Below are 13,439 nucleotides of genomic sequence, written 5' to 3'. Positions count from 1 at the left end.
AACAAACCATCATTCTTGATTGTCAAATTCTTGCTTTGGGGTTTAATCATCTTTCTTTTTTGAAGGAGAGCATATTATTTCCAAACAATTTCCCAGTTTTGACAGAAATCCTTCTTTTCCTGGCGAACCAGTTTCCTTCTTATCATGGATGCCATGAACAAGTGCCTCCATTTCATCTTCTGCTCTCTCAAAAATATTTGGCCCCTTCACTTCATTGATTGGCATTTTCTCATTTGAACTCATTTCTGCATCATTTGCCGCACAAAGAAACTCATTAGAAGCAAAATAGCTGCAACAATATTTGTTTTACAGTAGAATAAAACAAGTAATTCATCAGTAATCCTAAGAAAACATCAGTCGGTACAACAATTTAGACGAACTACTTCGATTTTCCATAAATGTGAACCAGTGGCCAATTAGTATGAACCTTTTGGCTTCCTTTCAAGGTTTTAAAAATGCGTCTAATAGAGAAGAGTTTTTACACCCTTATAAAGAATGCTTCATTTTCCTCCCTAACCAACGTGAGATCTCACAATCCACCTCCTTCAGGGTTTAGTGTCCAATGCTTCATTTTCCTCCCTAACCAACGTGAGATCTCACAATCCACCTCCTTCAGGGTTTAGTGTCCTCATTGGCCCTCGTTCTCCTCTCCAATCGATATGGGATCTCACAATCCATCCCCTTCTTGGCCTAGTGTCCTCATTGACACTCATTCTCCTCTCCAATCGATGTGGGATCTCACAGTCCACCACCTTTGGGGCCTTCCTCATTGACACTCATTCTCCTCTCCAATCGATGTGGGATCTCACAGTCCACCACCTTTGGGGCCTAACGTTCTCGCTGGCACATCGCCTAGTGTCCACCCCCTTCGGGGCTCACCACCCAGTGTCAGGCTCTAATACCATTTGTAACAACCCAATCCCACCGCTAGTAAATATTGTCTTTTTTGGACTTTCCCTTTCGGGCTTTTCCTCAAAAATTTTAAAACGCGTCTGCTAGGGAGAAGTTTCCACGCTCTTATAAAGAATGCTCCATTCTCCTCCCCAACCAATGTTGGATCTCAAAAAACCAGAGTACCATGGTCAAAAGTTATAATAGAGCATAAATAAACAGCATCTTTGGAGAACTCTAAGAATGCAAATTTGAAAACTGTAATACCCGAGAGAGGCATAGCTTCCTTCAGAATTGATGCAGCATTGGTAATTTCATTCCTTCAAAAGAATTGCAGTAAATGAGATAATTTAGAAAGAAAACTAAATGCATCCCATAACTACTGAACCTAAACCTAAACTAATTAAAAATAATCAATCAAAACCTTTTATCGCATGTCTGAGATTCTTACTTAGAGTGAATCGTTTGGATAAGGGCCAATCAATCAAAACCTTTTATCGCATGTCTGAGATTCTTACTTAGAGTGAATCGTTTGGATAAGGGCCTGATATTCTTCTGCTGCCCGCTCAAATAAATTTGGAGCTTTGACTTCATCTATTGGAGTATCTTCTCCTATATCATCACGCTGGCCGTGGGTTTCTTTTGACTTCTTAATGTGCCATATCTTCTCAATCTCGTCCTTTGCTCTTTCTATCACTTTTGCTGCTTTCGCTGTGCTATCTGATCCAAACACACAAGAAGAAGATAAACTCCATAGTTATTTCGACTTATCAAGTTTTACTTCTGTCTAGAGGCTTTTTATAAATCAATCTCCCATCTTGTCCACATTGTTTATGAACAAGATAAGCTAGTTTACAGAGAGGGAAGCAGAAAGATATGAATACAACTGCACAATTGCAAAATCTAATATGATAAGAAACAAAGAATCCACCTAATAGGAACTCTGTTTTCTCTTCGATGGAATCCGTTGCTGAAGCTTCATCCCTGCGACCAGAAAACAACACGAGGATTTATATATGTATATATGAAAAGCTCATTTTAGTTTCATTAAATTGAATTAGAAAACAACACGAGGATTTATATATGTATATATGAAAAGCTCATTTTAGTTTCATTAAATTGAATTCTGAACATGAATAAGTAGACCATCTTTGAAATAAAACTAGAAGTTAACCTAAAACCAATTTATAAAACGTCCAAGATCCAACGGCAAACATCCAAAATCTAGTGGGAAAACGCATACTCAGCCACATAAACTCCTAAATAAGATCCAACGGCAAACATCCAAAATCTAGTGGGAAAACGCATACTCAGCCACATAAACTCCTAAATCCAAGCACAAAATCAAGTAACATAAGAACTCCGAGACCTAGCAATAAATATTGAAATCTAGTTATACAAATTTATAAAGAAGGTCAACTGTTTCCTATTGAAGCAATATCTTGATTTTACCATTTACATAAGTCCAATGTCAAAGTTAATGAAATCATAACCTAAAAGTTTAGTTGCACAATAAGTGAATAAAAACTTCCTTTCATACATTTGTGACTCTTTCTTCGGGTGGATCGTTTCAACCAGAGCCTCAATCTCCTCTTTTACTCTCTCAAACACGTTTGGCGCTCTGACTTCATCCAACGAGGTATTCTCGTCAATATCATCCCGTCTTCCATGAGTCTCCTGGTGATGACCAGGCGATTCATCTGCCTGCAAATTCGTCAATATCATCCCGTCTTCCATGAGTCTCCTGGTGATGACCAGGCGATTCATCTGCCTGCAAATTTTCTGCAAAATTCGAAGTGGATACTTTTAATTCAAAATCTGCTAGCACTAGCCTATTGATTCCAAAATACTCGTATACTACAACCAATGGAAATTGATCAAAGAATCCTCAGAAAATGTAAACGCAATGCAAAATCATCACGCGAATGACGATATCAAACACATATATATATGTATATATATATATATACGAAAAAGAAAAAAGAAAAAAGAAAAAGGAAAAATCAGGAGATTGATAGGGAATATATATATATATACGAAAAAGAAAAAAGAAAAAAGAAAAAGGAAAAATCAGGAGATTGATAGGGAACGTACCGGATGAAAGAGGGGGAGAGGACCGGTCTGGTATGGATTCTGCCATATTGACTCTGGAAATGGAATAGAATGCAAAGAACAGAGAAGATGAAGGGTAAAAAAGAAAGGGTTCGAACAGAGGAGCGCCGGCAGCAGAAATGACAGATTTGACAGAGCGTTCGTTGGGGCCCTGTCCACAATCTGTGTGCTGTCTTCCTCTGTCACGCCTATTTATTTTTTCATTAATTCGTTCATACTGTTTGTTTCGAGGCGTGCTGTCTTCCTCTGTCACGCCTATTTATTTTTTCATTAATTCGTTCATACTGTTTGTTTCGAGGCGGTATCAATAATTCTATTTATATGATAACAATAAATATAAAATCAATGAAATTTTTCATACGAAAAGAAAGTATATATTATTTTTCACGTAATACTTTTATGCTTATCACGATACATATATTTTTTCTTTTATGAGATATATTAAATTTTAATAAAAAAAATTATATATGAAAGGAGAATATTCAAATTTAGGAGAATTAAATCAAGTTTTCACGAATTATATTAAATTTACTATTATAAAAGATTTGTCTAAATTAATAATTTATTAAGAACTATATTAATGAGAATATCATAAACTTTTAAAGTTTCTCTTAAAAAAAAAAAAAAAAAATTATTATTATTATTCAAAAATATTTTTACTATAGTTAAAAATTCAAAAATATTTTTACGATCGGTCCCATGTTTAAAAAATAATTATCAAATTTTATAAGGAACATTAATACATATAAAAAAAAATTGTTACTGTCGTTGGATGGACAAAACCATCTATATACATTTCAAATATTATTTTTTAATGTTATTTTAAAAAATTATGAATATTTTTTAAAGGTGTCGTTAACTTAGGATTAAATAATTTTTTAATGTTATTTTAAAAAATTATGAATATTTTTTAAAGGTGTCGTTAACTTAGGATTAAATATTTTTTATTTTTAAAAAAATTTTAAAGATATATTTTTTAAACTATTTAGGAAAGATATCTTAACAAAAAAATCGTGTTGGTTAGGTCAAAGCAGAAAAATCTCATCACCGACAAGACGAGAGATGATTGGCAAGGAAGAGCAAAACCGTAGAGCACTGTGATTGGGTTAAAATGGCGGATTGATTACCAATTGTTGCAGTCACCCTTACAATCGTGTAAAGCGTAAAAGCACTCTCTCCAATTCACGTGATTACCAATTGTTGCAGTCACCCTTACAATCGTGTAAAGCGTAAAAGCACTCTCTCCAATTCACGCGCACAATTATAGCCACAATTATAAACAACCCTTCTCCTTCTACTTCTCTCTCGATTGCCCTTTTCGTTTCTCCCCCCATGCTGTTTACCTCATCATCTTCTTCTTGGGGGGACACAGATTGTGTTTGTTTTCGTTTCTCCCCCCATGCTGTTTACCTCATCATCTTCTTCTTGGGGGGACACAGATTGTGTTTGGAAGTAGAATTTCTGCGTTTTTGTCTCTAAATGGCTGATGTTTTTAGATTTTCCTCGCATTCTTTATGTTTCCCATCCACTTCTTTCCCTGCCTCCTTTGCTTCATCCTGCAATTCTATTCAGACTTGCCTTCCACCCATTCAAAGCTCGGATAAGAGGTCGACTTCTCTGCCGCGTTACTCTGCTAGCTTTGTAATGCCTCTTTCTTTCACACCCAGAAAGAGGTTGGTGTCTTTCAAGGTACACAGCTTTTCTTTTGGTTGGATTTATAATTGTTGAGATTTTCATTATTATTTTTATATGAATTTAGTTGCCAGCAAGAATCTGTTTGTTGGGCTTGTTTGAATTTTATTTTCAATTTGAGATTCCATGTGCTGAATTGGAATTTGAGAAGGTTCTGTACAACCCTAATTGTGAGACCCACTAAGTTCAAATTTTCCCTAGGTAGTTGATGCTTGTACTTTTATCTGTTAAAAGAATGTGAGACCCACTAAGTTCAAATTTTCCCTAGGTAGTTGATGCTTGTACTTTTATCTGTTAAAAGAATTAGCTACATTGCTTTGCCAACAATTCTTTCCCATATGCATTCAATTCTTAGTTGACAGTTCTAGTCTGTTCTACGAAGTAGTTTATATTCCTGTCTAGCCTGATGCTGGTTAAATCTAAAGAGACACTTAGTCTGTTCTACGAAGTAGTTTATATTCCTGTCTAGCCTGATGCTGGTTAAATCTAAAGAGACACTTAATTTATGGTTGATTAAACCATAAGGAGCCATGTTTTCTCTTCATATCTCTTTAAAGTTCCTTCAGATCTGGCTATAGCTTTTGGGAAGATTTTTGGTTATGAACGCTTCATATCTCTTTAAAGTTCCTTCAGATCTGGCTATAGCTTTTGGGAAGATTTTTGGTTATGAACGAGGGGACTGAACACCTTGTTACTTGGAGAGTTCTTTATTTTCATATTGAGTTATGAGGCTTTTGGGACTGGTAAAATTTGAAATAGAAGCATGGCCATGATTACCAAATGACAGTGGGGTACGAGAAGAGAAGTAGTCGAACGCCAGCACCCTTTAGGCACAGAATTCTCGCNTCTTCATATCTCTTTAAAGTTCCTTCAGATCTGGCTATAGCTTTTGGGAAGATTTTTGGTTATGAACGAGGGGACTGAACACCTTGTTACTTGGAGAGTTCTTTATTTTCATATTGAGTTATGAGGCTCTTGGGACTGGTAAAATTCGAAATAGAAGCATGGCCATGATTACCAAATGGCAGTGGGGTACGAGAAGAGAAGTAGTCGAACGCCAGCACCCTTTAGGCACAGAATTCTCGCCAGTAAATATGATGCAAGTCCTATGTGATTGTTCATAGGAAACATATCTCTTAACAGTTGTTGCCTTTGGATTTTCACTGCTAGCTGTGAAATTTATCTGAGATTGGAAGCTTTCTTAATGGCTGAGAACCATTGTATAATTGGATTTTGAAAGGATGCTTGGTTGGATAGGAAACTTCAATTTTCATAATGCTTTTCCTTAACTTTATGCTCAGCTGACTTGTTTTAGATGTTTCTAAAAAGCCTGAGCAGAGAACCTGTGGAGAAAGTCCTTACATTTCAAAATTCTTTTAACGAGAGAGATTACTAGTAGGCTTACATCTTGACAACATGGAAGGTTTTCATATAACTCATAGTTTTGATTCAAAATACTGGAAGTAGGAGAGTTCTAGCATCCTTACATGCAAATCTCTTCTTGATTACCTTATTGACTATTGCATGCCTGCAAGCTCGTTCTAGCATCCTTACATGCAAATCTCTTCTTGATTACCTTATTGACTATTGCATGCCTGCAAGCTCCCATAGGCAATGAGCAGCTCTCAAATTTATTATTCAGTTTGTAGCGTTGAGACTACATATGTGTAAATTTCTTGTGTGGAAAACATGACAACTTCTTGTAATTTCTCCTTCGCTTTCTGAGGGCAGGAGGCTGTACTATTTTCCCCGCTTTTCCTTTTATACATGATTATCTGTTTAAAAATGTTTCTTACTCAAACAAAATAGATGTCAATCATTTTCCCCGTGGCGCCTGTAAACTGTTCTATGATGCCACAGGTACCGGCAGCTGTGGCTGAAAAAGACCAGCCAAAATGGTGGGAAAAACTGTTCTATGATGCCACAGGTACCGGCAGCTGTGGCTGAAAAAGACCAGCCAAAATGGTGGGAAAAGAGTGCACCAAACATGATTGATATACATTCGACACAGGAATTTTTAACTGCATTGAGTGAATCTGGTGATAGATTAGTTATTGTAGATTTTTACGGAACCTGGTGTGCTTCTTGCAGGGCATTATTTCCCCGGGTAACTTTCTTCATCAATGCTTTAGATTTCTTCAGATTGTGATGTTGGTCTGTTTTAAGTGTATCATGATATAAGGCTTGATTCCATCAATGGAGCATTCAGATTGTGATGTTGGTCTGTTTTAAGTGTATCATGATATAAGGCTTGATTCCATCAATGGAGCATTTTCTGAAACTCGATTAGGACCAGCTTATTGAACAAGTAGGCATTAAATGACTGCTGCATTTGTTAGCTAGCTATCAAGATGAAAATCTTTAAAGTACACTTTGCAGTATTTTTAGATGCCTTGCAGGTTTCTACCTATCTATGTTACTGAGGTTGGAACTGTAGACAATTGCTCAATCCTTTAATAAATTGGTAATCAAAAACTCTGCGCCAAATATATATATTTTTTATATGAAATAATTTCATTGATGTAGGAATTTACTAAAAGGATGGTTTGTCCACTGTGATTACAAAAAGCTTTGCCAATTGGTTAAAAGGGAAGCATTAATGTATGAAGCATAACTCTGCTCAGTATCTGATATCTCAAGTTGCTAATCTCAAAATACTCTGCGTTCTGTATGAAGCATAACTCTGCTCAGTATCTGATATCTCAAGTTGCTAATCTCAAAATACTCTGCGTTCCTTTATTGGTTTTCTGCTGCATAGCTGTTCTGTCATTATTTATCGCTTTGGTTATAATAAGAAAGCTCCAGAGCAGTTCTTATTTGCACGGAAATTCTTGCGAATGCTTCCCACATTAAATGATTGATATTCATTGGATTTAACATTTGTTGTTTCCTAAAAAGGAAAGGCATTTTACAGCAAAATCTGACCTTGCAATTATTGTTCTTATTAGAAATTTTAGTCGCCTGTTTTATGTTTTGACGTTTGTATATATGTTGAAATGGAACTGTCAGCTATGCAGAACAGCTGATGAGCACCCTGAGATTTTATTCCTGAAAGTCAACTTTGATGAAAACAAGCAAATGTGCAAAAGTTTGAATGTCAAGGTCCTTCCTTATTTCCATTTTTATCGTGGAGCTGATGGACAATTGGAGTCCTTCTCATGCTCACTCGCAAAGGTTAGCATCCTCCTCCCTCCCCATCGCTGATGGACAATTGGAGTCCTTCTCATGCTCACTCGCAAAGGTTAGCATCCTCCTCCCTCCCCATCCCCCATCTCATATGTAAACAATTCATACTATTTTATTGGTTTAGCTTATAACAAGCACCAGGCATGTTAAAATATAAATAGATTTTTGTGAGATCCCACATTGGTTGGAGAGAGAACTAAACATTCCTTATAAAGGTGTGAAAACCTCTCCCTAGTAACTCGTTTTAAAACTTTGAGGGGAAGCCCATAAGGAGAAGCTCAAAGAAGACAATATTTGCTAGTAGTGGGCTTGAGCTGTTACAAATGGTATCAGAGCTAGACACCGGACGGTGTGCCAGCGAGGACACTGGGACCCCGAAGGGGTGGATTGTGAGATCCCACATAGGTTAGAGAGGGAAACGAAACATTTATTAAAAGGGTGTGGAAACCTCTCTCTAGTAGACGTATTTTAAAACCTTGAGAGCCCAAAAGGAAAATCCAAAGAGTACAATATATGCTAGCGGTGGGCTTGAAATGTTACAATTTTCGAGTCATCGATGTGAATGTGCTGGAAGGATTGATGTGGATCTAATATGAACTGAAAACTTCCCTTATCCCAAATTTGGAGAACTATACCAAGTGTTTGATCCCATGGCAGGCATTGATTATCAATATATGAAGGAATACCATCATTCTACTTACTCTATCTAACCTTTCTCCTTCCCCCAGTTCCAGAAAATTAATGAAGGAATACCATCATTCTACTTACTCTATCTAACCTTTCTCCTTCCCCCAGTTCCAGAAAATTAAAGATGCAATTAAAATGCACAACACAGCTCGTTGCAGCATTGGGCCACCAAGAGGAGTAGGAGATCTTGTACTGGAGCCCTCCTTGAGTCCCAAGGACAAACAATAAACAGAAGCTTCTTCATCATAGACTTGCTCCCAAATGCCCATCGGTACCATTGTGCATTCCCCTACTATTAATATAACCTAGCAGTCAGCTTTCCACTCTGTAAATTTGCATTCTTGTGAAATAGTTTGCTGCCTTCTTCTGCTACCTTTGATGTTTTTACTTTGAAACTGGTGATCTTGGATCTAGTTTTAAATACATGCCATTGATTCATTTGGTTTGATGGACAGAGGCTTGCATATTCTTAAAATTTAGTCCAGAATCTGTCAGATCTCTACTGTACTTTTAAGTAACTGCTAGGTTCAAATCTCTACTCTACCTTTGTGATTCACTAAGACTTGAAATGGAGGGCTCTGATTAAGAAGCTAAACTGTGAACAACTTGCTATGTGCAGGTATCATTCATAATGAAACTTTCTTTTACGTCTGCATGGTCTTGCATGTCAAAGAAGCAGTAGTTTCGCCGTTCGTGTCGTCGGTCAATGGCTAAATCTTGATGGCTCTGTTGATTTTATCTCTAAATTGTTCAGTGTTTTAGTTAAATTTCGTTACTTTATTTCTCAACTTTTAATTGTGATTTTATCCTCTAATCCTTGGTAATAATATAAATTTATTTATTTAGAAAGTTTATAATCTATATAACCCACAAGTTTAGGTATATAAATTTATTTATTACCTTTCTCTAACGAATGTATTTTAAAACTTTGAGGATGATAAGATCTGCTTGCAGTAAATTTGAGATGTTACAAATGGTATCAGAGTCAATCATTAGGCGGTGTGTCATCGAGGACCCTGGCCTCCAAGGGAGGTGGTTTGTGAGATCCCACATCGGTTGGAGAGGAGGACGAAACCGAGGACCCTGGCCTCCAAGGGAGGTGGTTTGTGAGATCCCACATCGGTTGGAGAGGAGGACGAAACATTCCCTGTAAGAATGTGTCCCTATAATGGCGCCTCTAAGGGGGTGGATTGTGGGCCTCCCAGGGGGGTGGATTGTGAGATCCCACATCGGTTGGAGAGGGGAGAAAACATTCTTGTAAGAATGTGGAAACCTCTCTATAACCTTTTAAAACCCTCTAACCTTTTAAAACCTTAAGGAGAAGCTGAGAAAGTCCAAAAATGCAATATATACTAGTGGTAGGTGATAGGCTTGAGTTGATACACAATATGATATTATTAATGACCAAGATTTTTTTTAAAAGATTCCATTCAAGCTTTACGATTCAAATTACTTGCATGTGAGATTGATCATGTTCAATTATAAATTTATTTGGTCTCTATGATTACGTAAAAATTTTAGAATTCCATCCTTATGGCTATGATAAAATCTCGTAAACAATTTCTGAAGTCTACCAAATTTGTTTTTGAACTTTTTATAATAAAGTCTATGGATTATAATATAGTTTGAAGATGAATTAAATAAGCACAAAAATACAGAAAGAGAGTTTGATAGTTTATATCAAATTGAAATTTCTTAATAAATTTCTGTAGCTCTNCATGTCAAAGAAGCAGTAGTTTCGCCGTTCGTGTCGTCGGTCAATGGCTAAATCTTGATGGCTCTGTTGATTTTATCTCTAAATTGTTCAGTGTTTTAGTTAAATTTCGTTACTTTATTTCTCAACTTTTAATTGTGATTTTATCCTCTAATCCTTGGTAATAATATAAATTTATTTATTTAGAAAGTTTATAATCTATATAACCCACAAGTTTAGGTATATAAATTTATTTATTACCTTTCTCTAACGAATGTATTTTAAAACTTTGAGGATGATAAGATCTGCTTGCAGTAAATTTGAGATGTTACAAATGGTATCAGAGTCAATCATTAGGCGGTGTGTCATCGAGGACCCTGGCCTCCAAGGGAGGTGGTTTGTGAGATCCCACATCGGTTGGAGAGGAGGACGAAACATTCCCTGTAAGAATGTGTCCCTATAATGGCGCCTCTAAGGGGGTGGATTGTGGGCCTCCCAGGGGGGTGGATTGTGAGATCCCACATCGGTTGGAGAGGGGAGAAAACATTCTTGTAAGAATGTGGAAACCTCTCTATAACCTTTTAAAACCCTCTAACCTTTTAAAACCTTAAGGAGAAGCTGAGAAAGTCCAAAAATGCAATATATACTAGTGGTAGGTGATAGGCTTGAGTTGATACACAATATGATATTATTAATGACCAAGATTTTTTTTAAAAGATTCCATTCAAGCTTTACGATTCAAATTACTTGCATGTGAGATTGATCATGTTCAATTATAAATTTATTTGGTCTCTATGATTACGTAAAAATTTTAGAATTCCATCCTTATGGCTATGATAAAATCTCGTAAACAATTTCTGAAGTCTACCAAATTTGTTTTTGAACTTTTTATAATAAAGTCTATGGATTATAATATAGTTTGAAGATGAATTAAATAAGCACAAAAATACAGAAAGAGAGTTTGATAGTTTATATCAAATTGAAATTTCTTAATAAATTTCTGTAGCTCTCTCATGAATATTAAAACTATGGCATCCACAGCCAAAGAATGTCAAACCAACCATTATAGAACTTTCAAAGCTTCTGACTTTAGAATAAAATGATGAAGTCAATAACATAAATATGAACTACTTCAAGTTACAAAAATTTTCCTTCTGGCAAAGCTTATGGATTTCTCACATACATAAATATGAACTACTTCAAGTTACAAAAATTTTCCTTCTGGCAAAGCTTATGGATTTCTCACATATCTTTCTCCTCTTCTTCCTCTTCATCCTCCCCACTTTATCCACAGCTCAAAGTTGCTCTATTTCCAAGTGTATGAAGGACAACTTCGGCATCCGATTCCCGTTCCGAATTCCTGAGCTGCAACCTGCTTTCCAAGTGTATGAAGGACAACTTCGGCATCCGATTCCCGTTCCGAATTCCTGAGCTGCAACCTGCAAGATGTGGCTATCCTGGTTTCAACTTAGCCTGCAACGACGTGGGTGTGTCGACTCTAAATCTATCGTCTTCAGAACAATTTTTGGTAAGAAACATTGATTATGTTGCTCAACAGATACAGCTCTATGATCCAGATGTTTGCCTTCCTAAAAGGCTTCTTCTTCAAGGCTTCAACTTCGCAGATACAGCTCTATGATCCAGATGTTTGCCTTCCTAAAAGGCTTCTTCTTCAAGGCTTCAACTTCGATCTCTCAAATTCTCCATTTCTGCTCCCTTTTAGTAAGAATTTCACCTTCCTAAGCTGTCAACCTCAATTTGCAACATCCCGATTTCCTGTCCTTAGCTGCCTTAGCAACTCCACCAGCTCGGTTGTGGCTACTTCTTCCATGAGTTATGTCAGGTCAATGTCAAAGTCAAACTCTTGCAGGATCATGGCTAATTTAACTGTCCCAGTTGCGTACCCAGATGAGGCCAATCAGTTTCTAACCGACCACTATGGTGATCTCCTGCTAACTTGGAATAGCCCTGCTTGCAGTATCTGCGAAACAGAAGGCAGGCTTTGTGGGTTCAAAAGCAACAGCGGCCTCGGCATTGCCTGTTTCAATAAGTACTCAACAGGTCAAAATTTTACCCTTTGTTGCTATTTCCTAAGTTCATGTTCTTCTTTAAACTCTTCATCTTCTGAAATGGATGAGAATGCATTGTTCGAGGAAAATGTAACGACCTAGTTTTCTACTTATCCTAAAGTCGTTACGGTATACCTATCATTTTAGGCTGAAATAATCATTTAAAATTTTATCATAAAAACATTGCTACGAACTTACATGTTTATTGAAAGGTCCTTAAAACACTTTAACATGAGTCAAAAGAACATAAGTAAAATAAAACATAAATGCCCTATACTAACTTATAGTCGACAAATTAAATGCAACCTAGCCCTATACTAACTTATAGTCTACAAAAATAAAATGCAAACTACCCTATGCATGTGACATGGTTTCCCGAGTTGCGATGCCACTGTCAGCCGTACATGGGAGTCTTGCTTTTACTTGAAAAATAAGAGTAACACAGAGTTGCGATGCCACTGTCAGCCGTACATGGGAGTCTTGCTTTTACTTGAAAAATAAGAGTAACACATAACTTGAGTATTTTAAGAAATACTCATTAAGTGACCTTACTATTGAGGTAGATGCAAGCACACACAATCACGTGTGAGCCGTGTATAGAATAGTAAACATACATCTCATTACCCGCTTAGGATAGTCGGCTAAGGGAATACAGATTTAAATGATAGGTCAAATTCATGATTGTGTGTGCTTGCATCTAACCTCAATAGTGGGGTCACTTTACTAAGTATTTCTTTCAAATTCATGATTGTGTGTGCTTGCATCTAACCTCAATAGTGGGGTCACTTTACTAAGTATTTCTTAAAATACTTAAGCCATGTGTTACTCTTATTTTCCAAGTAAAGGCAAGACTCCCATGTACGGCTGACAATGACATCGCAACTCAAGAGACCATGTCACATGCATAGGGTAGTTTGTATTTTGTTTTTGTAGACGATAGGTTAGTATAGGGCTAGGCTATATTTAATTTCATAGACTATATGTTATGCATACCGTAACGACTTTAGGTTAAGTAGAAATCTAGGGTAGTTACCTAAAAATTCAAATAAAAATAAATCATTGTTTTGTTCCGATTATGGTCAACTTTAACCCATATTGCAAAAATAAAG

The 13,439-nt window shown here is 36.6% G+C and overlaps 3 protein-coding genes and 2 long non-coding RNA genes across 9 annotated transcripts; 2 read left to right on the top strand and 3 right to left on the bottom strand.

Moving 5' to 3' along the window:
* Positions 1-6: 6 nt before the first annotated feature.
* Positions 7-3,202, bottom strand: LOC111474799. The gene is made up of 7 exons (XM_023119685.1): positions 2,986-3,202; positions 2,663-2,673; positions 2,432-2,595; positions 1,823-1,875; positions 1,410-1,611; positions 1,159-1,211; positions 7-245 (listed from the first exon to the last, which is right to left on the bottom strand). The coding sequence occupies exons 1-7, from the start codon at positions 3,029-3,031 to the stop codon at positions 43-45; spliced, it is 732 nt and encodes a 243-aa protein (XP_022975453.1). The 5' UTR covers positions 3,032-3,202; the 3' UTR covers positions 7-42.
* An 813-nt stretch (positions 3,203-4,015) lies between these two features.
* Positions 4,016-4,702, bottom strand: LOC111474797. Of its 2 annotated transcripts, none has more exons than XR_002716170.1 (3): positions 4,414-4,702; positions 4,243-4,357; positions 4,016-4,174 (listed from the first exon to the last, which is right to left on the bottom strand). It is a non-coding gene; the product is annotated as an uncharacterized LOC111474797 (long non-coding RNA). The 2 variants fall into 2 exon arrangements; XR_002716169.1 differs by having other exon boundaries at positions 4,243-4,354; positions 4,414-4,491.
* LOC111474796 (thioredoxin-like 2, chloroplastic) lies at positions 4,396-9,417 on the top strand. 3 transcript variants are annotated; one of them, XR_002716168.1, is made up of 6 exons: positions 4,396-4,692; positions 6,623-6,802; positions 7,705-7,869; positions 8,677-8,839; positions 9,024-9,093; positions 9,188-9,417. XR_002716168.1 is itself a non-coding variant. In XM_023119684.1 (5 exons), exons 1-4 carry the CDS (start codon positions 4,483-4,485, stop codon positions 8,794-8,796), a joined length of 675 nt encoding a protein of 224 aa, XP_022975452.1. In that variant the 5' UTR covers positions 4,396-4,482; the 3' UTR covers positions 8,797-8,839; positions 9,188-9,417. The 3 variants fall into 3 exon arrangements, 2 of the variants coding, with proteins under 2 accessions (XP_022975452.1, XP_022975451.1); XM_023119684.1 differs by lacking the exon at positions 9,024-9,093; XM_023119683.1 differs by lacking the exons at positions 9,024-9,093; positions 9,188-9,417 and having other exon boundaries at positions 8,677-9,022.
* Positions 9,418-11,242: 1,825 nt separating this feature from the next.
* Positions 11,243-12,606, top strand: LOC111474795 (putative RING-H2 finger protein ATL21A). 2 transcript variants are annotated; one of them, XM_023119681.1, is made up of 4 exons: positions 11,243-11,444; positions 11,512-11,587; positions 11,655-11,819; positions 11,887-12,606. In XM_023119681.1, exons 1-4 carry the CDS (start codon positions 11,428-11,430, stop codon positions 12,430-12,432), a joined length of 804 nt encoding a protein of 267 aa, XP_022975449.1. In that variant the 5' UTR covers positions 11,243-11,427; the 3' UTR covers positions 12,433-12,606. The 2 variants fall into 2 exon arrangements, with proteins under 2 accessions (XP_022975449.1, XP_022975448.1); XM_023119680.1 differs by lacking the exon at positions 11,243-11,444 and having other exon boundaries at positions 11,455-11,587; positions 11,655-11,871; positions 11,939-12,605.
* LOC111474798 lies at positions 11,484-11,742 on the bottom strand. The gene is made up of 2 exons (XR_002716171.1): positions 11,701-11,742; positions 11,484-11,633 (listed from the first exon to the last, which is right to left on the bottom strand). It is a non-coding gene; the product is annotated as an uncharacterized LOC111474798 (long non-coding RNA).
* Positions 12,607-13,439: the final 833 nt, after the last annotated feature.

This window comes from Cucurbita maxima, unplaced genomic scaffold (assembly GCF_002738345.1).
Source record: "Cucurbita maxima cultivar Rimu unplaced genomic scaffold, Cmax_1.0 Cma_Scf00685, whole genome shotgun sequence".
NCBI classification, from domain to species: Eukaryota; Viridiplantae; Streptophyta; class Magnoliopsida; order Cucurbitales; family Cucurbitaceae; genus Cucurbita; species Cucurbita maxima.
Note: the sequence above shows the minus strand (reverse complement) of the source record. Positions and strands in the feature narration are given on the sequence as shown.

Excerpts from the sequence above, each read along its gene's own strand:
- LOC111474795 (XM_023119681.1), top strand. Across the intron at positions 11,588-11,654 it reads CTATTTCCAAGTGTATGAAG|GACAACTTCGGCATCCGATT; the intron begins GACAACTTCGGC and ends AAGTGTATGAAG. Across the intron at positions 11,820-11,886 it reads TTGATTATGTTGCTCAACAG|ATACAGCTCTATGATCCAGA; the intron begins ATACAGCTCTAT and ends TCAACTTCGCAG.
- LOC111474799 (XM_023119685.1), bottom strand. The coding sequence starts at position 3,031 with ATGGCAGAATCCATACCAGACCGGTCCTCTCCCCCTCTTTCATCCG. Across the intron at positions 1,612-1,822 it reads GAAAACAGAGTTCCTATTAG|ATAGCACAGCGAAAGCAGCA; the intron begins GTGGATTCTTTG and ends TGTTTGGATCAG. Across the intron at positions 246-1,158 it reads GGAAGCTATGCCTCTCTCGG|AAATGAGTTCAAATGAGAAA; the intron begins GTATTACAGTTT and ends CAAATGATGCAG.
- LOC111474796 (XM_023119684.1), top strand. The coding sequence starts at position 4,483 with ATGGCTGATGTTTTTAGATTTTCCTCGCATTCTTTATGTTTCCCATCC. Across the intron at positions 4,693-6,622 it reads AGAGGTTGGTGTCTTTCAAG|GTACCGGCAGCTGTGGCTGA; the intron begins GTACACAGCTTT and ends ATGATGCCACAG. Across the intron at positions 6,803-7,704 it reads GCAGGGCATTATTTCCCCGG|CTATGCAGAACAGCTGATGA; the intron begins GTAACTTTCTTC and ends TGGAACTGTCAG.